Here is an 18,923-nt window from a genome sequence, read left to right as displayed (position 1 = left end):
TCATTGGTGATGTGAGGTGGCAGTGGGGGGGCTGTGGTGGTCATTGTTGATGTGAGGTGGCAGTGGGGTGGGGTGGGGTGGTCATTGGTGATGTGAGGTGCCAGTGGGGTGGGGTGGTCATTGGTGATGTGGGGTGGGATGGTAATTGGTGATGTCAGTAGGGTGGGGTGTGGTGGTCATTGGTGATGTGAGGTGGGGTGGGGTAGGGTGGTCATTGGTGATGTGATGTGAGGTGGGGTGGGGTGGTCATTGGTGATGTGAGGTGTTGGTGGGGTGGGGTGGTCATTGGTGATGTGAGGTGCTGGTGGGGTGGGGTGGGGTGGTCATTGGTGAGGTGCTGGTGGAGTGGGATGTGGTGGTCATTAGTGATGTGAGGTGCTGGTGTGTTGGGGTGGGGTGGTCATTGGTGATGTGAGGTGCTGGTGGGGTGGGGTGGGGTGGTCATTGGTGAGGTGCTGGTGGAGTGGGATGTGGTGGTCATTAGTGATGTGAGGTGCTGGTGTGTTGGGGTGGGGTGGTCATTGGTGATGTGAGGTGCTGGTGGGGTGGGGTGGGGTGGTCATTGGTAATGTGAGGTGTCAGTGGGGTGCGGTGGTCATTGGTGATGTGAGGTGTGATGGGGTGGTCACTGGGTATGTGAGGTGCTGGTGGGGTGGGGTGGGGTGGGGTGGTCATTGGGTATGTGAGGTGCTGGTGGGGTGGGGTGGGGTGGGGTGGTCACTGGGTATGTGAGGTGCTGGTGGGGTGGGGTGGGGTGGGGTGGTCATTGGTGATGTGAGGTCCCAGTGGGTTGGGGTGGGGTGGGGTGGTCATTGGTGATGTGAGGTGCCAGTGGGCTGGGGTGGGGTGGTCATTGGTGATGTGAGGTCCCAGTGGGTTGGGGTGGGGTGGGGTGGTCATTGGTGATGTGAGGTGCCAGTGGGGTGGGTGGGGTGGTCATTGGTGATGTGATGTGAGGTGTGATGGGGTGGTCATTGGTGATGTGAGGTGGTGGTCGTGTGGGGTGGGGTGGTCATCGGTGATGTGAGGTGGGGTGGGGTGGTCATTGGTGATGTGAGGTGCCAGTGGGGTGGGGTGGGGTGGTCATTGGTGATGTGAGGTGCCAGTGGGGTGGGGTCAGGTGGTCATTGGTGATGTGAGGTGCCAGTGGGGTGGGGTGGGGTGGTCATTGGTGATGTGAGGTGCCAGTGGGGTGGGGTGAGGTGGTCATTGGTGATGTGAGGTGCCAGTGGGGTAGGGTGAGGTGGTCATTGGTGATGTGAGGTGCCAGTGGGGTGGGGTGAGGTGGTCATTGGTGATGTGAGGTGCCAGTGGGGTAGGGTGAGGTGGTCATTGGTGATGTGAGGTGTCAGTGGGGTGGAGTGAGGTGGTCATTGGTGATGTAAGGTGGGGTAGGGTGAGGTGGTCATTGGTGATGTGAGGTGTCAGTGGGGTGGAGTGAGGTGATCATTGGTGATGTAAGGTGTGGTGGGGTGGGGTGGTCATTGGTGATGTGTGGTGGGGCGGGGTGGTCATTGGTGATGTGAGGTGTTGGTGGGGGTGGGATGATCATTGGTGATGTGGGGTGCGGTGGGGTGGTCATTGGTGATGTGAGGTGTTGGTGGGGTGGGGTGGTCATTGGTTATGTTAGGTGCCAGTGGGGTGGGGGTGGGGTGGTCATTGGTGATGTGAGGTGCCAGTGGGGTGGGGGTGGGGTGGTCATTGGTGATGTGAGGTGCTGGTGGGGTGGGGTGGTCATTGGTGATGTGAAGTACCAGTGGGGTGGGGTGGTCATTGGTGATGTGAGGTGGCAGTGGGGTGGGGTGGGGTGGTAATTGGTGATGTCAGGTGGGGTGGGGTGGTTATTGGTGATGTCCGGTGGGGTGGGGTGGTCATTGGTGATGTCAGGTGGGGTGGGGTGGTAATTGGTGATGTCAGGTGGGGTGGGGTGTGGTGGTCATTGGTGATGTGAGGTGAGCTGGGGTGGGGTGGTCATTGGTGATGTGAGGTGTTGGTGGGGTGGGGTGGTCATTGGTTATGTTAGGTGCCAGTGGGGTGGGGTGGTCATTGGTGATGTGAGGTGCCAGTGGTGTGGGGTGGGGTGGTCATTGGTGATGTGAGGTGCCAGTGGGGTGGCGGTGGGGTGGTCATTGGTGATGTGCGGTGCCAGTGGGGTTGGTTGGGGTGGTCATTGGTGATATGAGGTCCCAGTGGTGTGGGGTGGGTGGGGTGGTCATTGGTGGGGTGCTGGTGGGGTGGGATGGGGTGGTCATTGGTGATGTGAGGTGCTGGTGTGTTGGGGTGGGGTGGTCATTGGTGATGTGAGGTGCTGGTGGGGTGGGGTGGGGTGGTCATTGCTGATGTGAGGTGGGGTGGTCATTGGTGATGTGAGGTCCCAGTGGGTTGGGGTGGGGTGGGGTGGTCATTGGTGATGTGAGGTCCCAGTGGGTTGGGGTGGGGTGGGGTGGTCATTGGTGATGTGAGGTGCCAGTGGGGTGGGTGGGGTGGTCATTGGTGATGTGAGGTGGTGGTTGTGTGGGGTGGGGTGGTCATCGGTGATGTGAGGTGGGGTGGGGTGGTCATTGGTGATGTGAGGTGCTGGTGGTGTCGGGTGGGGTGGTCATTGGTGATGTGAGGTGTGATGGGGTGGTCACTGGTGATCTCAGGTGCTGGTGGGGTGGGGTGGGGTGGTCATCGGTGATGTGAGGTGGGGTGGGGTGGTCATTGGTGATGTGAGGTGCTGGTGGGGTGGGGTGGTCATTGGTGATGTGAGGTGTGATGGGGTGGTCACTGGTGATCTCAGGTGCTGGTGGGGTGGGGTGGGGTGGTCATTGGTGATGTGAGGTGGGGTGGGGTGGGGTAGTCATTGGTGATGTGAGGTGGGGTGCTGGTGGGGTGGGGTGGGGTGGTCATTGGTGATGTGAGGTGCTGGTGGGGTGGGGTGGGGTGGTCATTGGTGATGTGAGGTGCCAGTGGGGTGGGGTAGTCATTGGTGATGTGAGGTGGGGTGCTGGTGGGGTGGGGTGGGGTGGTCATTGGTGATGAGGTGCCAGTGGGGTGGGGGTGGGGTTGTCATTCTCCTGATACAGCATTGCTTATAAAGTTTGAAAACTTCAGTGAAGCAAACAGTGTCTGCAGTGTGTTTACATTGATTTTGGTCGGTGTTTGATAAGTACCCTAAGAGCAGCCCTATTTAGGAGGTTAGGGTGCACTTAGCCATTTGGATTCGGTATTGGCTTGCCCATAGAAGACTAATAGTTATGGTGGATGGGACTGATTCTAGATGTAGTGTTCAACAGGGATCTCTGCTCTTTGTGATATATACCAGTGACTTGAATATAAACGTCGATTGGTTGGTTTGTAAGTTCGCAGATTATACAAAGGCCATGTCAAGTGTAGTGTAGAGGATAGTTGAAGAGAAATGGAGTTTAACCTGGCTAGTTGTGAGGTGTTGCACTTCGAGACATCAAATGTAAAATAATGGCAGGAGTCTTAACAGTGTTGATGTACAGAGTGGTCTTGACGTCCAAATCCATAGCTTCCTGAAAGTGGCTGCAAATGATGGTAGAGTGGTAAAGAAGGCTTGTCTTTGCTGGGTGAAGCACTGAGTTCCAGAGTCAAGAAGTTATGATGCAACTCTGGTTAGGTGGCATCGAGAATAATGGATTGAATTCAGGTCATCTTGTTGAGGGAAGGTTACCAGGGATATGGAGAGAGTGTGAAAGGGATCTATCCCTGATCAAGATAGCACTGATAAGTGCAACAGTTTGCATGCGGCTCTGATGGGACTGGTCAAATATTATTGTGTAGGACTACAACATCTGAAATTCAGTCACAGCCATGGATACTTCAGTAAGCAACATCCTTTCAAGATTCTTAAAATACTTATACTTTATTGTCGCCAAACAATTGACCCTAGAATGTACAATCATCATAGCAATATTTGATTCTGCGCTTTCTGCTCCCTGGATTACAAATCGATAGTACGTATTAAAATTTTAAATTTTAAATCATGAACAGAAAATAGAAAAATGGAAAGTAAGGTAGTGCAAAAAACCAAGATGCAGGTCTGGATATTTGGAGGGTGTGGCCCAGATCCAGGTCAAGATCCGTTTAGCAGTCTTATCAGAGTTGGAAAGAAGCTGTTCCCAAATCTGGCCGTACGAGTCTTCAAGCTCCTGAGCCTTCTCCCAGAGGGAAGAGGGACGAAAAGTGTGTTGGCTGGGTGAGTCGTGTCCTTGATTATCCTAGCAGCACTGCTCCGACAGCGTGTGGTGTAAAGTGAGTCCCCGGACGGAAGATTGGTTTGAGTGATGTGCTGGGCTGTGTTCACGATTTTCTGCAGCTTCTTCCGGTGTTGGACAGGACAACTTCCATACCAGGTTGTGATGCCCCTCAGAAGAATGCTTTCTACGGTGCATCTATAAAAATTGTAAGGGTTTTAGGGGACAGGCCAAATTTCTTTAGTTTTCTCAGGAAGTAGAGGTGCTGATGGGCCTTCTTGGCAGTGGACTCTGCTTGGTTGGACCAAGTCAGGTCATTCGTGATATTGACCCCGAGGAACTTAAAGCTTTTGACCTGTTCTACTTGCGCACCACTGATGTAAATTGGGTCGTGTGGTCCGCTACTGCTTCTGAAGTCAACAACCAATTCCTTCGTCTTGCTGACGTTGAGGGATAGGTTATTGTCTTCGCACCATGCCACCAGGTTCTTAATTTCCTCTCTGTACTCAAACTCATTATTACCCGAGATACGGCCTACAATTGTTGTGTCATCAGCAAACATATATTGAGTTTGATGGAAACTTGACTACACAATCATGGGTGTACAGTGAGTACAGCAGGGGCTGAGTACACAGCCTTGTGGGGCACCGGTGCTCAGAGTGATTGTAGAGGAGAGCTTGTCCCCTATTTTACAGCCTGGGTCCTGCCTGTCAGGAAGTTGAAGATCCAGCTGCAGATCTGAGTGCTAAGGCCCAGGTTCCAGAGCTTAGGAATCAGTTTATTTGGAATGATGGTATTAAAGGCAGAGCTGTAGTCAATGAAAAGGAGCCTTACATATACGTCTTTATTCTCCAGGTGTTCTAAGGAGGAATGTAGGGCCAGAGAGATGGCATCTGCCATTGACCTGTTGCTCCGGTAGATGAATTGCAAAGCGTCGAGATTGACCGGTAGGCTGTGGTTGATGTGTGCCATAACCAGTCATTCAAAGCACTTCATAGCAATTGATGTCAGAGCCACAGGTCAATAGTCATTCAGGCATGCCACCTTGCTCTTCCTCGGCACTGGGATTATCGTTGCCTTCTTAAAACACAAGGGGATCTTAGACTGAAGCAAGGAGCAGTTGAAGATGTCAGCAAACACTCTAGCTAGCTCGCTTGCATAGGCCCTGAGAACCCATCCTGGGACGCCATCTGGGCCCGTCGCCTTCCTTGGATTTATCTTCAGGAAGGCCCTTCTAACGTTCTCGGTGACGATGAATCTCGATGCCACCAGGTCCAGTTCATCCGGAGGGAGCGGGATGCTCCTCTTCTATTTGAATCTTGAGTAGAATGCGTTAAGTTCATCAGGAAGAGAAGCGCCACAGTTATTGATATTCCTAGCCTTTTCTTTGCACCCAGTAATCTCATTTAGACCCTGCCATAGTCTACTGGCATCCCTCTGGTTAGCCTGGGCTTCCAACTTGGCTCGATATTGCCTCTTGGTGCCCTTAATGGCTTTCCGGAGTTCACGCCTGGATTCCATGTAGTGACTGGTATCCCCGGACCTAAAAGCTGCAGCTCTAGCCATCAAAAGGGACTTGACCTCTTAATTCATCCAAGGTTTCCGGTTAGGGAGTACCCGGATCGTCTTGCGAGACACACAGTCCTCCGTGCCTTTCCAAATAAAGTCTTTGATAGCTGAGACGTACTCATCGAAGTTAGCTGCCAAGTTCTTGAATACTAACCAGTCCACCGATTGAAAGCAGTCACGGAGGACCTCATCCGTTTCTTCCGTCCTACGCGATACTACTTTTGACACCGTGACCTCCCGCTTCAGTTTCTGTATCCATTGATACTCAAAATTGGCAGATCCCAGATGGTACACCTGGGTTGCGAGTGCAGTCAGTTCCACTTTAAGAAAACAAAAGCTGGGCTACAGGTACCATTGAAACACAGAGGCCTCAGGCCACCCTCTCCCCCCACCCCCACCCCTATTCCTGACTATCCAGCTGACAAATGTACACTCTCTGGAAAATGTAATTGAAGACCTCAGAGCAAGACGGCAGTACCAAAAGGATTTGAGGGACTGCTGTGTACTGTACTTCATTGAAACATGGTTCACCCCCACCATTTTGGATGCAGCACTGCAGCCCACAAGGACAGGACAGATGAGCCTTTTGAAGGTAGAGGAGGGCGAGTATGTTTCATGATTAACTCATCATGGTTTACAGATGTGGTGGTTTTGTCTCAGTCCTTCTCACCCAACCTAAAACATCGAGCAATCAGACATCCATTTTTTCTGCCAAGGGAGTTTCTCGCCATCATCCTGGTAGCGGTGTACGTTCCACCTCAGGACAACATCAGGAAGGCACTGGAGAATCTGAGCAAACAGCTCAGCCAGATGCCTTTCCCATCATTGCGGGGGATTTCAATCAGGCTATTTTGAAGAAGTCTCTGAACAACTACATATCACCTGTGGAACCAGAGGAGCTAACACACTTGACCACAGTTATACCGTCATCAAGAACGCTTGCTGTGCCATCCCACGCCTGCACTTTGGAAAGCCTGATCACCTGGCTGCTGTTCTACTCCCAGTGTATAGACAGAGACTACAGCCCGCAGCATCAGTGGGGAGGACCAAGAAAGTATGGTCAGGAGAGGTGGAGGGGCTCTTACAGGGATGCTTTGAGTTGGTGGACTAGACAGTGTTCAGAGATTTATCTTCCAATCTGAACTAATACACCTCAGCTGTCACCAATTTCAAGACCTGTGTGGATGAGTGTGTACCTTCAAGAACATACTGAATATACCCAAACCAAAAGGCAAGGATGAACCAGGAGCTTCATAGTCTGCTGAGGGCTAGATCTGTGGCATTCAAAACCAGTGATCCAGAACTATACAAGTAGTCCAGGTATGATGTACAGAAGGCTATCTTAAGAGCGAGAAAAGCAATTCTGATTGAGATTAAAGATGGATTTGGAGGCCATGTCTGACTGCAATGCTTCATTTTCACTTGAGCTCAATGCCTTTTATGTACACTTCGAAAGGGAGAATAAGGCTGCACCTTGGCAAATCCCTGCAGCATCTGGTGACCCTGTGATCTGTCTTGGAGGCCAAGGTCAGAACATCTTTCAAAAGGGTGAACACTCGCAAGGCTTCTGGCCCTAATGTTGTCCCGGCTAGGGCACTGAAAACCTGTGCCAACGAATTGGTGGGAATTGTTCAAGGACAACCTTCAGTCTCTCACTGCTGCCATTGGAGGTTCCCATGTGCTTCAAAAGAGCGACAAGAGCAGCAGGGTGAGCTGCCTCAGTGACCATCGCCCAGTTTCACTCACGTCACCTTAGTAGCCCTCGCTAATCTCCCTGCCAGGATATTGGTCCCCCTAGGATTCAAGTGTAACCCGTCCTTTTTGTACAGGTCACGCCTGCGCCAAAAGAGGTCCCAATGATCCAAAAACTTGAATCCCTGCCTCCTGCTCCAATCCCTCAGCCACACATTTATCCTCCACCTCATCGCATTCCTACTCTCACTGTCGCGTGGCACAGGCAGTAATCCCGAGATTACTACCTTTGCGGTCCTTCTTCTCAACTCCCTTCCTAGCTCCCTATATTCTCCTTTCAGGACCTCTTCCCTTTTCCCACCTATGTCATTGGTACCTATATGTACCACGACCTCTGGCTCCTCACCCTCCCACTTCAGGATATCTTGAACACGATCAGAAATATCCCGGACCCTGGCACCAGGGAGGCAAACTACCATCCGGGTCTCTGGACTGCGTCCACAGAATCGCCTATCTGACCCCCTTACTTTCGAGTCCCCTATCACAACTGCCCTCCTCATCCTTTCCCTACCCTTCTGAGCTACAGGGCCGGACTCTGTGCCGGAGGCACGGCCACTGTCGCTTCCCCCAGGTAAGCTGTTCCCCCCCCCAACAGTACTCAAATAGGAGTACCTATTGTTAAGGGGCACAGCCACCGGGGTACTCTCTATTACCTGACTCTTCCCCTTCCCCCTCCTAACCGTGACCCACTGGTCTGCCTCCCATGGCCCCGGTGTGACTACCTGCCTATAACTCCTCTCTATCAACTCCTCACTCTCCCTGACCAGACGGAGGTCATTGAGCTGCAGCTCCAGTTCCCTAACGCGGTCCCTTAGAAGCTGCATCTCAATGCACTTGGCGCGGATGTAGACGTCCGGGAGGCTTAGAAACTCCAGGGCCTCCCACATCCGACACCGAGAACAACAAACTGCCCTCACACTCATACTGCCCCTCTCCTCAAATAACAACAGAAAATGAGTACCAAACCTTCCTCGCCTCGCCCATTTCCGCCTAAGCCCGTTGAGCCGAAGCCCTTAAGCTTTCACTCTGCTTCCAGCTCACTCCGCCGCCCGCAAACTCCGCTGCCCGCTGTATAAGGCTCTGTTCCTTTTAAATCTGCCACGCTGCACTGCCCGACGTCAGACACCTGCGCAGTCCCGCCTCTCTGAACGCCGTTGGAGGAAAAAAAAACGAAAATTTCAAAAATGACTACAGCTCAGCGTTCAACACCACCATACCTCAGTGCTCATCAACAACTCCAGAACCTGGGCATCTGTACCTTCCTCTGCAATTTGATCCTTGACTTTCTCATCAGGAGACCACAGTCTGTGGAGATCAGAAATAACATCTCTTCCTCACTGATAATCCAACACTGGCACACCTCAACTCTCTCTACACCAACAACTATGAGGCATGGCAACACTCAAACACCATCTACAATTTTGCCGGTGACACAATTGTCAGAATTTCAGATGGTGACGAGGGGTGAAAAAGATCAGCTGGTTGATCGTGTGGCAACAACAACCTTGCACTCAGCATCAGTGATCTAAGGAATTGATTGTGGACTTCAGGAAGGGGAAGTCGAGGGAGCACACACCAGTCCTCGTCAGGGGATCAGCAGTGGAAAAGGTGAGACAAGTTCTTGGGTGTCAACATGTCTGAAGATCTATCCTGGGCCCAACATATAGATGCAATTACATAGAAGCCATGACAGAAACTATTTTTCTTTAGAAGTTTGACGGGAATGGGTTTGTCATCAAAAATACTCATAAATTCCTACAGATGTACCGTGGAGAGCTTTCTAACTAGTTGCATCACTGTCAGGTATGGAGGAGCCGCTGCACAGCAAGAGCGGCAGAAAGTTGTGAACTCAGCCAGCCCCATCATGGACACTAGTCTCCCTGGCACCGAGCACACCTTAAGAAGGCAATGCCTCGAAAAAGCAGCATTCATCATTAAAGACCCAGGACATGCCCACTTCTCAAGGAGGAGGTACGGGAGACTGAAGACACACACTCAGTGTTTCAAGAACAGGAACTTCCTCAGTTCTTTTTCCACTCTCTTTCTGCACTACTTCCTAATTTAATGTTTTTATTTGCTCATTATACAGTAGTTTTTATTATTATGTGTTGTAATGTACCACCGGCACAAAACAACAACATATGCCAGTGATATTAAACCTGATTCTGATACAAGGGCACAGCCTGGATGAGAGGGTATTTACTATAAGGAGAAGTTGGACAAACTAGGATTGTTTACTCATGACCAACAGAGCCTGAGGGGAGACCTGACAGAAGATTATAAAATTATCGGGCAAAGGTAGAGTAGAGTTTTCCCATATGTCTCTTACTAAGAGGTGACAAGGGGGAAGTTCAAAGGAATGAGTGTCTAACTGAGAGAGTGCAGGTGCTTGGAATGTGCTGTCAGACAGGTGGGAGCAGATATGTTTCAAAAGCACGGAGACTGGCACATGGATAGACACAGAATGGAGGGATATGGACATTGTCACAGAGACTGGCACATGGATATACACAGAATGGAGGGATATGGACATTGTCACAGAGACTGGCACATGGGTATACACAGAATGGAGGGATATGGACATTGTCTGCACAGGACGGATTCATTTATTTAGGCATTTATTTACTAATTTAATTAGTTTGAAACAACACTGGGGGCCGAAGGACCTGTTCCAGGTGGACATAGTAAATCCACTGGGCAGCAAGCTGAGGTGAAGGTGAACAGGTGTTGGTTTCAATGGTGTTGACAATCTCAGTGAGCAGTACACCAGGGAGAACTCCTGCTCTTCCTCAGGTACTGAAAGCTACAGGGGCACGATCCAAGATAACTGCTCTCTGAGAATGGGGTCCTTGTTTAATCTGTGGGCTGTACTGACTTGGGGTAAGTGATCATTTTGTTCTGACCTGATCGATCTCTGTTCTGGTAGGCACAGCAAACTTTCCGACGACTCACTGGTGATCAGCAAGGTTCAGCAGCAAGACGCTGGGTTGTATACCTGTCAAGCATCGAACGGACGGGACCAAGATGTTCGCCAAGTTGAGCTAAAGGTCCAAGGTAGTGTTGATGTGGTCATGTTAGACGTCAAAGCAGGAACCTCTCAGGCGGAAGGACCACAGTCTGTTAGAGGAGCTTGGCCGGTTGTGCTCATCTGTGGGGAGGGGGGAGGTGTTTTGGGTCAAGACCCTGCATCAGTCCTGGTGTAGATTACAGCATTGGTAGTGTCTTCTATGTCCCCCAGTGATGGGACTGCTCCCATGCAGTGAAATTGCATGACAGAAACAGACCAGCTGATGCATACTGACTTAGATATGTATCTGAGCTAGACCTGTTTGCCTATATTTATCCTCAGCGGCCTCTCTGTTAGGTACCTCCTGTATGTTCATGGTCTTCTGCTGCTATAGTCCATCCACTTTAGGATTCGATGTGCTGTGTGTCCAAAGGTGCTTTCCTGCACACAACTGTTGTAACGTGTGGTTGTTTGAACTGTTGTCACCTTCCTGTCAGCTTGAACCATTCTCCTCTGACCTCTCTCATTAACAAGGCATTTTCACCCACCGAATTGCCACTCCCTGGATGTCTTCTGTTTCTTGCACCGTTCTTTGTAAACTTTAGGGAGGGACTGTGTAAGTGGACAGTGGCTTTGGGTCAGCAGGCTTGGATGAGAACATGTGCAGGCTAGAACTTGCGTTTGAGAAGCTGGAGGCATACCAAGTGTAGGCAGGACAGTAGTTCAGGCAGTGGAATGCTCCTTCTAAATGACGTGGTACCTAACAGTCTGGGTGATGACTACATCTGCAGGAATTGCACCCAACTTCAGGTTATGACTGACAACATTAAGGAGCTGGAGCTGGGCACACACAGGACCACATGGAAAACTGAAAACTTCATTTTACTGAGGTGCTCACATCCAGAGTGCATGCTTCAGAAAGTAGATGGGGGACCACCAGGAGTAAGGGGAGATCATTGGAACAGTAGCTATGATCTTTGAATCCTCTCTGGCTGCAGGGGAGGTGCCGGAGGATTGGAGAATGGCAAATGTAGTTCCCTTGTTTAAAAAAGGTAATAGGGAGAATCCTGGGAACTATAGACCGATGAGTCTTACGTCAGTGGTCTGCAAACTATTGGAAAGGATTCTTAAGGATAGGATCTACGAGCATTTGGAGAAGTACAGTCTACTCAAGGATGGTCAACATGGCTTTGTGAAGGATAGGTCGTGCCTCACGAGCCTAATTGAGTTTTTTGAAGAGGTAACAAAAGAAATTGATGAGGGTAGGGCAGTAGATGTGGTCTACATGGATTTTAGCAAGGCGTTTGACAAGGTTCCCCACAAGAGACTCATCCAGAAAGTCATGAGGTATGGGATCAGTGGAACCTTGGCTGTTTGGATAAAAAAATTGGTTTATAGGAAGAAAGCAGAGGGTAGTAGTGGAAGGAAAGTATTCTGCCTGGAGGTCAGTGATTAGTGGAATGCCGCAAGAATCTGTCCCGGGACCCCTGCTCTTTGTGATTTTTATAAATGACCTGAATAAAGAGGCAGAAGGATGGGTGAGTAAGTTTGCGGATGACACGAAGATTGGAGGAGTTGTGGATGGAACTGTAGGTTGTCAAAGGTTACAAGAGGATATAGACAGGATACAGAGTTGGGCAGAAAAGTGGCAGATGGAGTTCAATCCAGATAAGTGTGAGGTGATGCATTTTGGAAAGACAAACCAGAAGGCTGAGTACAGGGTTAATGGTCGGTTACTTAAGTGTGTGGATGAACAGAGGAACCTTGGGGTTCAAATCCATACATCCTTCAAGGTCGCTGCACGGGTTGATAGGATAGTTAAGAAGGCCTATGGAATGCTCGACTTCATTAATGGGGGATTGAGTTCAAGAGTAGAGAGGTCATGTTGTAACTCCACAAATCTCTGGTGAGACCACACTTAGAGTATTGTGTTCAGTTCTGGTCACCTCATTATAGGAAGGATGTGGAAGCTATGGAGAGGGTGCAGAGGAGATTTACCAGGATGTTGCCTGGATTGGAAAACAAGTCTTATGAGGCAAGGTTAGCAGAGCTGGGACTTTTCCCTTTGTAGCGTAGAAGGATGAGAGGGGACTTGACAGAGGTCTGCAAGATTATGAGAGGCATAGATAGGGTGGATAGCCAGTACCTGTTTCCCAGGGCACGAATAGCAAACACCAGAGGGCATATGTACAAAGTTAAGGGAGGGAAGTTTAGGGGAGACATCAGGGTTTTTTACACAGAGGGTTGTGGGTGCCTGGAATGACTTGCCAGGGATGGTGGTGGAGGCTAAAACATTAGGGGTATTTAAGGGCCTCTTGTACAGGCACATGGATGAAAGAAAAATAGAGGATTACAGGGTAGTGTGGGTTTAGTACTTTTTCTTAAAGGCATATATGGATTGGGACAACATCGAGGGCGGAAGGGCCTGTACTGTGCTGTAGTATTCTAGTGTCTAGTAGATGGGTGACCACCAGAAGTAAGGGAGAGTAGATGGGTGACCAGGAGAAGTAAGGGAGAGTAGATGGGTAACCACGAGAAGTAAGGGAGAGTAGATAGGAGACCACGAGAAGTAAGGGAGAGTAGATGGGTGACCAGGAGAAGTAAGGGAGAGTAGATGGGTAACCACGAGAAGTAAGGGAGAGTAGATAGGAGACCACGAGAAGTAAGGGAGAGTAGATAGGAGACCACGAGAAGTAAGGGAGAGTAGATAGGAGACCACGAGAAGTAAGGGAGAGTAGATGGGTGACCACGAGAAGTAAGGGAGAGTAGATGGGTGACCATGAGAAGTAAGGGAGAGTAGATGGGTGACCAGGAGAAGTAAGGGAGAGTAGATGGGTAACCACGAGAAGTAAGGGAGAGTAGATAGGAGACCACGAGAAGTAAGGGAGAGTAGATGGGTGACCAGGAGAAGTAAGGGGAGTAAGCAGTCAGCAAAGGGTTCCACTATGGTCATTCCCCTCAGCAACAAGTATGCCCTTTTGGATACTGCCGGGTGGGGTGACTTATCAGGCCACATTAGCAGCAGCAGCCAGGCCAATGGCACTGTAGCCGGCTTGGCAGCTCAGCAAGGAAGGGTAAAGTCAGGCAGAGCAGTAGGGATAGGAGACTCGATAGTTAGAGGGATGGACAGGAGATTCTGTGGCTGCAGAAGGGAAGCCAGGGTGGTATGTTATCTCCCAGATGCTCCGGTCCAGCAAAACTCTGGGAAATTGTAATCTCTTGCCAAAAGAGTGCTCACAACAGACCTAGACCATTTATTTCAAACTCTTTGTCACTTCCACATCACTGCTCCTCTTTCTACCATCCTTGAGAACTTGGTAATGAGATACATTCGAAACAGAAATAGGTAGGTTAACAAGTTAGGTAATTGACAGAAAGAGGCTGCAGAGGGCTATGGGTAAGTTACCTGAGTGGATAAGAAGTTGGCAGATGCACTATAATGTAGGAAAGTGTGAGGTTATCCACTTTGGAAGGAAGAATGAAAAGTATTGTTTAAATGGAGTGAACTGCAGATGTTGTAGAATAAAAGAATCAGATTGCAGTGTGTTGACATATGAAATTCTAGCAAGTAATGAGGAAAGTTGATGCAAGCTGTGTAATTTTTGATGCAGTTTGGCACTGGTGAGGCTGCACCTGGAGAACTCTGTGCAGGTTTTGGTCTCCATATTTCATTAAAGGATGCCAAGAGCTTTAAGGACGTTGACTGTGCTATATGTGCTCCCCCCAACAACCACCCCCTCCCCCAGCCCTGCAGTCTCTGAACTGGAAGTTGTGGGATTCAGAGCTGCCTCACAGGAGCAGGCTGACAACCTCTCTGGCAGTCAAGGTGTGCACAGTCAGACCTTGGATAAATTACTAGAGATCCTTTCAAAGACCAGCTCTCCCTCACCTCTCAGGTGAGGAAGCATCAGAGAGTTTGTTCAACTTGGCTATGCAGGAGGTAGGCTCCAACAGATAGGCCTCAAGGCCCGTAAACTCTTAGTTAGGGTCATGGTAAGTGCAAGTTTGGTGAGCAGGAAGGCCTGTTTCTGCTCTGTTACCCGTTTCTGCTCCGTTACCCGTTTCTGCTCCGTTGCCCGTTTCTGCTCCGTTACCCGTTTCTGCACCGTTACCCGTTTCTGCACCGTTACCGGTTTCTGCTCCGTTACCCGTTTCTGCTCCGTTGCCCGTTTCTGCTCCGTTGCCCGTTTCTGCTCCGTTACCCGTTTCTGCACCGTTACCGGTTTCTGCTCCGTTACCCGTTTCTGCTCCGTTACCGGTTTCTGCTCCGTCACCCGTTTCTGCTCCGTTACCCGTTTCTGCTCCGTTACCCGTTTCTGCACCGTTACCTGTTGTGTGCTATTGAGGATGTACTAGTGTTCAATGGAGCCTTGTGATGACTGCTGGGATGGCAGGTTTGTCATATCAGAGATTAGAGGGGGAGAGGTGATCTGACTGAGAGGTATCTGGGAGTGTGGGCAGCAAGGATTTAGCCCTGGCTGAGGCATCCAGAGCCAGAGTCACTGTCTCAGAATAAGAGTTGGGCATTTCGGGCAGAGACGGGGATAAATTCCTTCACCCTAAGACCCGGTGGGTCTTTGGAATTCTCTCCCTCAGTGGTAAGGCCTCCAGCAGAAGGCAAAAGATCAGGAGACTCAGGCATTTCAGGCCTGGAGAGGCGGAATTGTTCCCAGAAAATGCTGCAAACTAGCACCGTCCCTGCAGCGATCTTGCCATGAGGTGAGTAGGTGTGACAGTATGAATCACCCCTTGCTCTGTCCGTTGTTGTAACGTTACTCAACCATTCACATCTGCCTGTGGGAACACACTCCTCCTACCTGTGATTGCCCAGTGTCACATGTTGCACTTAATATAAAATGTAACCTCTGGTTTTGTTTAACCCAGAGCTGGGATACCTGAAGTTCGATTTTTCACAGTTATTTAATTTTACATACATTGTCCCTCCATGTTTAATGTGCAGTGTTACTCTAGGATGGGGAATCCCTCCAACGAAGGGAATTTTGCCCCAATAGTCCCCTCTCCTGGAAAGCTGAGGCTGGAGTAACCAGTGTCTGTGGAAACTGCAATCAGTAGGGCTGGATGTCCCACCATATATTCTGCATTTGAGGTGGGTGCTCTCTCTGCACAGCACTGGCAGACTCTGGTCTGCGAAGATTATGCTTCCCGTCAGAGCTTGCAACATACCAGGTGACACAGGGATAAGAGTCACGTGACCCAGTAGAGTGACCCCCCCCCCCCGACGCCCTGCCCTGCCCTTCTGTGACAGACGGGCGAGGGTCACACCCTGAGGACAATCTCCAAGACACAGATCTGGTGGGATCAGGAACTCATCGCACTCCCGTTCCCATTCCTCTCTGTCGCTGTTCCGGTGATGGAGCTCATCGCACTGCCGTTCCCATTCCCCTCTGTCGCTGTTCCGGCGATGGAACTCATCGCACTGCCGTTCCCATTCCTGTCGCTGTTCCAGCGATGGAACTCGTCGCACTGCCGTTCCCATTCCTTCCTATCACTGTTCCGGCGATGGAGCTCATCGCACTGCCGTTCCCATTCCCCTCTGTCGCTGTTCCCGGGATGGAACTCATCGCACTGCCGTTCCCATTCCTGTCGCTGTTCCGGCGATGGAGCTCATCGCACTGCCGTTCCCATTACCTTCTGTCGCTGTTCCCGGCGATGGAACTCATCGCACTGCCGTTCCCATTCCTGTCGCTGTTCCGGCGATGGAGCTCATCACACTGCCGTTCCCATTCCTGTCGCTGTTCCCGGGATGGAACTCATTGCACTGCTGTTCCCATTCCTGTCACTGTTCCGGCGATGGAGCTCATCGCACTGCCGTTCCCATTCCTGTCGCTGTTCCAGCGATGGAGCTCATGGCACTGCCATTCCCATTCCTGTCGCTGTTCCGGCGATAGGCTCATCGCACTGCTGTTCCCATTCCTGTTGTTGTTCCGGCGATGGAACTCATCGCACTGCCATTACCATTCCTGTCGCTGTTCCGGGGATGGATCTCATCGCACTGCCGTTCCCATTCCCTCCTATTGCTGTTCCAGCGATGGAGCTCATCACACTGCCGTTCCCATTCCTGTAACTGTTCCGGTGATGGAACTCGTTGCTATGCTGTTCCCATTCCCCCCGTCGCTGTTCCGGCGATGGATCTCGTCGCACTCCCGTTCCCATTACCCCTGTCGCTGTTCCAGCGATGGAACTCGTCGCACTGCAGTTCCCATTCCCCTATGTCGTTGTTCCAGCGATGGAACTCGTCGCACTGCCGTTCCCATTCCTGACGCTGTTCCGGCGATAGTGCTCATCGCACTGCCATTCCCATTCCCCCTGTCGCTGTTCCAGCGATGGAGCTCATCGCACTGCCGTTCCCATTCCCCCTTGTCGCTGTTCCGGCGATGGAACTCATCGCACTGCCGTTACCATTCCTGTCGCTGTTCCGGCGATGGAGCTCATCGCACTGCCGTTCCCATTCCCCCGTCGCTGTTCCGGGGATGGAACTCATCGCACTGCCATTACCATTCCTGTCGCTGTTCCGGGGATGGATCTCATCGCACTGCCGTTCCCATTCCCTCCTATCGCTGTTCCGGCGATGGAGCTCCTCGCACTGCCATTCCCATTCCTGTCGCTGTTCCGGCGATGGAGCTCGTCGCACTGCCGTTCCCATTCCTGTCGCTGTTTGGGCGATGGATCTCGTCGCACTGCCATTCCCATTCCTCTCGCTGTTCCGGCGATGGAGCTCGTCGCACTGCCGTTCCCATTCCTGTCGCTGTTCCGGCGATGGAACTCGTCGCACGGCCGTTCCCATTCCCCCCGTCGCTGTTCCGGTGATGGAGCTTATCGCACTGCCTTTCCCATTCCTGTCGCTGTTCTGGCGATGGAGCTCATCGCACGGCCGTTCCCATCCCCCCGTCGCTGTTCCGGCAATGGAGCTCATCGCACTGCCGTTCCCATTCCCTCCTATCGCTGTTCCAGCGATAGAGCTCACGGCACTGCCATTCCCATTCCTGTCGCTGTTCCGGCGATGGGCTCATCGCACTGCCGTTCCCATTCCCTCCTATCGCTGTTCCGGCGATGGAACTCGTCGCACTGCGGTTCCCATTCCCCCTGTCACTGTTCAGGTGATGGTGCTCATCGCACTGCCGTTCCCATTCCTGTCGCTGTTCCAGCGATGGTGCTCGTCGCACTGCCATTCCCCCCTGTCGCTGCTACTGCGATGGAACTCGTCGCACTGCTGTTCCCATTCCTGTCGCTGTTCCGGCGATGGAACTCATCACACTGCCGTTCCCATTCCTGTCACTGTTCCGGCCATGGAACTCATCGCACTGCCGTTCCCATTCCCTGCTATCGCTGTTCCGGTGATGGAACTTGTCGCACTGCCGTTCCCATTCCCTCCTATCGCTGTTCCGGTGATGGATCTCGTCGCACTCCCATTCCCATTACCCCTGTCGCTGTTCCAGCGATGGAACTCGTCGCACTGCAGTTCCCATTCCCCTATGTCGTTGTTCCAGCGATGGAACTCGTCGCACTGCCGTTCCCATTCCTGACGCTGTTCTGGCGATGGAGCTCGTCGCTCTACCATTTCCATTCCCCACTGTCACTGTTCCGGCGATGGAGCTGATCGCACTGCTGTTCCCATTCCTGTCACTGTTCCGGCGATGGGCTTATCGCACTGCCGTTCCCATTCCCCACTGTCGATGTTCCGGCGATGGAACTCATCGCACTGCCGTTCCCATTCCTGTCACTGTTCCGGCGATGGAGCTCATCGCACTGCCGTTCCCATTGCCTCCTATCGCTGTTTCGGCGATGGAACACATCGCACTCCCGTTCCCATTACCCCTGTCGCTGTTCCAGCGATGGAACTCGTCGCACTGCCATTCCCATTCCTGTCGCTGTTCCGGCGATGGTTCTCGTCGCACTGCCATTCCCATTCCTGTCACTGTTCCGGCGATGGAGCTGATCGCACTGCCGTTCCCATTCCCTCCTATCGCTGTTCCGGCGATGGAACTTGTCGCACTGCCGTTCCCATTCCCCCTGTCACTGTTCCGGCGATGGAACTTATCGCAATGCCGTTCCCATTCCCCCTGTCACTGTTCCGGCGATGGTGCTCATCACACTGCCGTTCCCATTCCTGTAACTGTTCCGGTGATGGAACTCGTTGCTATGCTGTTCCCATTCCCCCCGTCGCTGTTCCGGCGATGGAACTCATCGCACTACCGTTCCCATTACCCCTGTCGCTGTTCCAGCGATGGAACTCGTCGCACTGCAGTTCCCATTCCCCTATGTCGTTGTTCCAGCGATGGAACTCGTCGCACTGCCGTTCCCATTCCTGTCGCTGTTCCGGTGATGGATCTCGTCGCACTCCCGTTCCCATTACCCCTGTCGCTGTTCCAGCG

General features: G+C 51.7%; 1 protein-coding gene across 3 annotated transcripts in view; it reads left to right on the top strand.

The window, feature by feature from the left end:
* LOC134349631 (papilin-like) overlaps positions 1-18,923 on the top strand; it is a 120,658-nt gene that overhangs the window by 55,916 nt on the left and 45,819 nt on the right. For all 3 annotated transcript variants that reach the window (XR_010018732.1, XM_063054253.1, XM_063054242.1), the window contains exon 9: positions 10,450-10,577. Coding sequence is in view for 2 of the 3 variants with exons in the window: in XM_063054253.1 (XP_062910323.1) it covers positions 10,450-10,577 (128 nt within the window). In the remaining variant the exon portion in view is untranslated. The remainder of the gene's footprint in view (positions 1-10,449; positions 10,578-18,923) is intronic.

This window comes from Mobula hypostoma, chromosome 1 (assembly GCF_963921235.1).
Source record: "Mobula hypostoma chromosome 1, sMobHyp1.1, whole genome shotgun sequence".
Classification (NCBI taxonomy): Eukaryota; Metazoa; Chordata; class Chondrichthyes; order Myliobatiformes; family Myliobatidae; genus Mobula; species Mobula hypostoma.
Note: the sequence above shows the minus strand (reverse complement) of the source record. Positions and strands in the feature narration are given on the sequence as shown.